Here is a 4,209-nt window from a genome sequence, read left to right on the forward strand (position 1 = left end):
CACCTGTTTTAGTGTCAGTTAACTTAGTAATAGCAGAGCATTTATTCTGGTGCTCCTATGAAAGAAAAAAAAGCGAAAAACAAAAGCAGAAACCATTCATCACTGAAACTACTTTAAATGTCTAAGAGACAACAACAAATGCACATGCCTACCTGTCTTAACAAAACAGAACCAATTATTCAATTCCAAGGATCACTTCATTCATTATAAAGAAGAAAAAAGGTACTAGCCATAGATGAAAAGAAGAAAGGTAACACATTGGTCAATTACTACAGTGTCAGCAATGGCAATAATTACAAGTAACACATTTTCACATTTTCATGGTCCACACCTCCAACACCACCGCAAGTCATGCCTTGATCAAACACTTTAACTCAAAACACTAAGCGATTCCAATCTACATAAACCCTCTTCCATTTAGGACCCTTCACACTCTTTCTTTTCCATGGCAACACCAAAGATTCACTTGCTTGTTTCGTCTTTCTTGTTGTGTGGTACCTTCCTGAGCTTGTTCCACTGCACATTGTCCCTTCTGAACCCTGAGGATGGGGTTGGCATTCTGGTGCAAGCTGATGATGATGTTAGCATGGCCCAAAGCAACAGAGATTCTAGGAAGAGATGTGACATTTCTGTTGGAAAATGGGTTTATGATGACTCTTACCCTCTCTATGACTCTAGTTGTCCATATCTCAGCTCTGCAGTTACTTGTCAAAGGAATGGGAGACCTGATTCTGACTATGAGAAGTGGAAGTGGAAGCCAAGTGGTTGTACCATGCCAAGGTATATATAAATATTTATTGGGTTGGTGATGTTTTTGGTATGAAAAAACATCAATTTTGTTTTAGTTCCCAACATTTTAAACATTTGTTTTAGTACTTTTTATATTTTTGAAAAATCCAAATTTTGATCGAAGTACAGTGGAACAAAGTGTTAACTTTAGAGACTTATTAAAGTTTGCATCAAATTATTGGTTTTAAAAGTCAAGGACAAACCAAAATTTAGATATTTTTTAGGAACTAAAATAAAAGCACCATTAATTCCGTATTTAGATTATGCAAGCATGTACAACTGTTAACATTGCCACCATTTTGTTTTCATCTGTACACTAATGTCATGAATATGTTGTTTATCATATTTTACTTTATTAGTATATATGATTACACACTCAAATAATTGTTAAATACTGAGAAATAAAATGTTACTAGATAGTATACCCTGCGTCCACTTAATCAGTAAAGTTTACTGCACTGTTGTTGTGTTTTCTGTTAATATAATCTAAGTTTTGTTGCTCAAGTATTTATCTAATCTTGGTCAACTTTAAATCAGAGTAATGGGATGTTACTATGCTAGTGATGGTGCGGGATTGGAAAAGAGCACATGAGACTTGCTAATTCCGACCCTTCATTGATCTAGATTCTTTTCCCCCTTATTTTTTGTCTGAATTGTGATACTTCCTCTCTCAGATTGTTTGTGTTATATATAGTTACAATTAGCTTATGTCAAGCTTCTGTAGCAATAATGAGTTTTTAAAATGAGATCAATACTTGGTCATGGACAAATTTGTGCTTATGAATCTAACTTCTTCATAACATGTACAGATTTGATGCACTAAGGTTTCTAGGAAGAATGAGAAGAAAGAGAATAATGCTGGTGGGCGATTCAATAATGAGAAATCAGTGGGAATCTCTTGTTTGCTTAGTGCAAGGAGTTATTCCAACTGGTCGAAAAAGGGTGACTTATAACGGACCTGGAATGGCCTTCCATGCCATGGTAAGAGTGCAAGACATTTATCAAAACATGGTTTCTTTTCCTTTTCTGAAAATTAGTGACAACATAATGTTCACCTGAAGGATTTTGAGACCTCAATTGAGTTTTTCTGGGCACCCCTGTTGGTAGAACTGAAGAAAGGTTCAGAAAATAAGAGAATTTTACATCTTGATTTGATTGAAGAAAATGCAAGGTATTGGAGAGGAGTTGATATCCTTGTATTTGATTCAGCCCATTGGTGGACTCACCCAGATCAAACCAGCTCGTAAGAAAGATTTCTCATTTTAGAATTTTTCCATTTTCTCTATTTAAACTTAAATTTTTAAGTAAATGTTTTTATATGCTCCTTTCTTCTTTAGTTTTAAGTTGTTAACATATATCAATGAGTTCTATCTTGATTAATACCAGGTGGGATTACTACATGGAGGGAAACAATCTCACCAGGAATATGAATCCTATGGTTGCTTACCAGAAAGGACTCAGTACATGGGCAAGGTGGGTGGATCAAAATCTAAACCCTAGGAGAACTGAAGTCATTTTTAGAAGCATGTCTCCTAGGCATAACAGGTACTATCTATTTCTATTTGCCTTAAACTTTGCCTTTGTCCTCTTTTTTCATTTAAGAAAAAGAAAATGTGTTGGGACCCAACCCAAGCAAGGTACGACTTTTGAGTCTCATATTTTAAGTATTATATTCTGTTATGGAGTTTGTAAGACCTTTCCTTGATCTTGTCAACTATAGTGAGTAGCTTTCATGGTGTGGTTCTCCCATGATTCTTATCATTTGGTAGCAGCTCGTACCAGAATTTATTCTCTTTTTTCAATTTTCAATTTATAAAGTCTTGGGCTTTCCATCTACAATGGCTAAAAGCTAACTTTCTGGTTAGGAATGGGACTGACTTTACAATTGTTAATGCTATCAAATCCTAGTCTCCTTTCTTGTTCTCTATATGTCACTTCTCTTCTCTATGTTAACAATTATTAGAATGTAATCATCATTCTTTCTTTTGTTCACACATAGTGGTTCCTTGGTTTTTATATACAGGGAAAATGGTTGGAAATGCTACAATCAGAAGCAGCCTCTACCATTTTCCAGCCACCTACATGTTCCTGAACCTTTGGCAGTGCTACAAGGAGTGTTGAAGAGAATGAGATTTCCAGTATATCTGCAAGACATCACAACAATGACCGCGTTGCGCAGAGACGGGCATCCCTCGGTATATAGGAGGGTAATAAGCCAAGATGAGAAGCAGAAACCAGGAAAAGGCCATTCCTCTGATTGCAGCCATTGGTGCCTCCCTGGGGTGCCTGATATTTGGAATGAGATGCTGAGTGCACTGCTGTGACTATAATGGAATGTGTTATGTGAAATGTATACAGTGTACAACAATTGCTTGATCTATATCAGCATTTACTTACAATGATCTAGACTCTACAGCCTTTCATGGTTACTCTTGCAAATTACCTGCTTGTTTGGTGTTATTTATTAGCAAGGCTTAAATATATTTTTCATTCTTAATAAATATTTAATTTTTTATTTATTTTTTAATAAATTTTTATTTCATGTTTAGTCTCTAATAAAATAATAATTTTAGTTTTAGTCTTTAATAATTTTTGTAGTTCCTGATAAATGACTTAATGTTATGTTTGTTCCCTGATAAATTTTTTTATTTGTCACTAGTCAGGACTAAACCAAAATTAGTTAATTTATAATAAAGTAAACACAAAGTTTGTTAATTTATCAAGGACTATAATAAAATATCGAGAACCAAAAATAAAATTATTATTTTATTATGGATTTAATGCAAAATAAAATTTTACTAAGGAACAAATTCAAAAATCAAATATTTATTAAAAATCAAAAACGCATTTAAGTTTATTAGTAATTTACTATTGATCGATGGATATATAGCACTGGATTTTTCAGTATGATTTTCACGAAGCAGGTTTCATCTCTCATTTTAAGAAAAAAAAAAGTTAGAAGAGGAAGAACAATCTCAAAGTATCTTTACTAACAAAAACAATTACAAAAAAAACCTAACAATTTTTTTAAAAACCTAAGAGAACAACTATCTTATATGTGTTTCACTGCTGTTTAACATGAAAACAGAGAGAAATAGAAAAAGAAAAATTAAAATCTGTTATTTCATATTTGTTTAATACAAAAATAATGTTATTCGTATAACAAACTTTAGAACAATGAGAGTTAAAGAGGAAAAGAAGAAAAAAAAGTTATAAGATGGGACCACTGTTGTGATGAAAACTGAAAAGAGAGAGAAAAAGAAAAGGTATTTTATATAAATTATAGTATGAATAACACAACTCAAAAACATAGATTTAATTAATAAAAAAAAGAAGAAAAAAACTTGGAACAACAGGCGCGGGGGAGAGTGAAATGGTACTCAAATGAGTGCAACACCAAATGGGGGGCAAGAGAATCAT

At 33.2% G+C, this 4,209-nt stretch overlaps 1 protein-coding gene across 1 annotated transcript; it reads left to right on the forward strand.

Moving 5' to 3' along the window:
• Positions 1-328: 328 nt before the first annotated feature.
• Positions 329-3,268, forward strand: LOC114370200 (protein trichome birefringence-like 36). Its single transcript, XM_028327489.1, has 5 exons — positions 329-780; positions 1,599-1,770; positions 1,851-2,032; positions 2,176-2,334; positions 2,813-3,268. Exons 1-5 carry the CDS (start codon positions 446-448, stop codon positions 3,111-3,113), a joined length of 1,149 nt encoding a protein of 382 aa, XP_028183290.1. The 5' UTR covers positions 329-445; the 3' UTR covers positions 3,114-3,268.
• Positions 3,269-4,209: the final 941 nt, after the last annotated feature.

The sequence above is a fragment of the Glycine soja genome, chromosome 10 (assembly GCF_004193775.1).
Source record: "Glycine soja cultivar W05 chromosome 10, ASM419377v2, whole genome shotgun sequence".
Taxonomy (NCBI): Eukaryota; Viridiplantae; Streptophyta; class Magnoliopsida; order Fabales; family Fabaceae; genus Glycine; species Glycine soja.

Coding starts and splice junctions, on each gene's coding strand:
- LOC114370200 (XM_028327489.1), top strand. CDS start 446: ATGGCAACACCAAAGATTCACTTGCTTGTTTCGTCTTTCTTGTTGTGT. Junction 781..1,598: donor AGTGGTTGTACCATGCCAAG/GTATATATAAAT, acceptor TAACATGTACAG/ATTTGATGCACTAAGGTTTC. Junction 2,033..2,175: donor CACCCAGATCAAACCAGCTC/GTAAGAAAGATT, acceptor GATTAATACCAG/GTGGGATTACTACATGGAGG.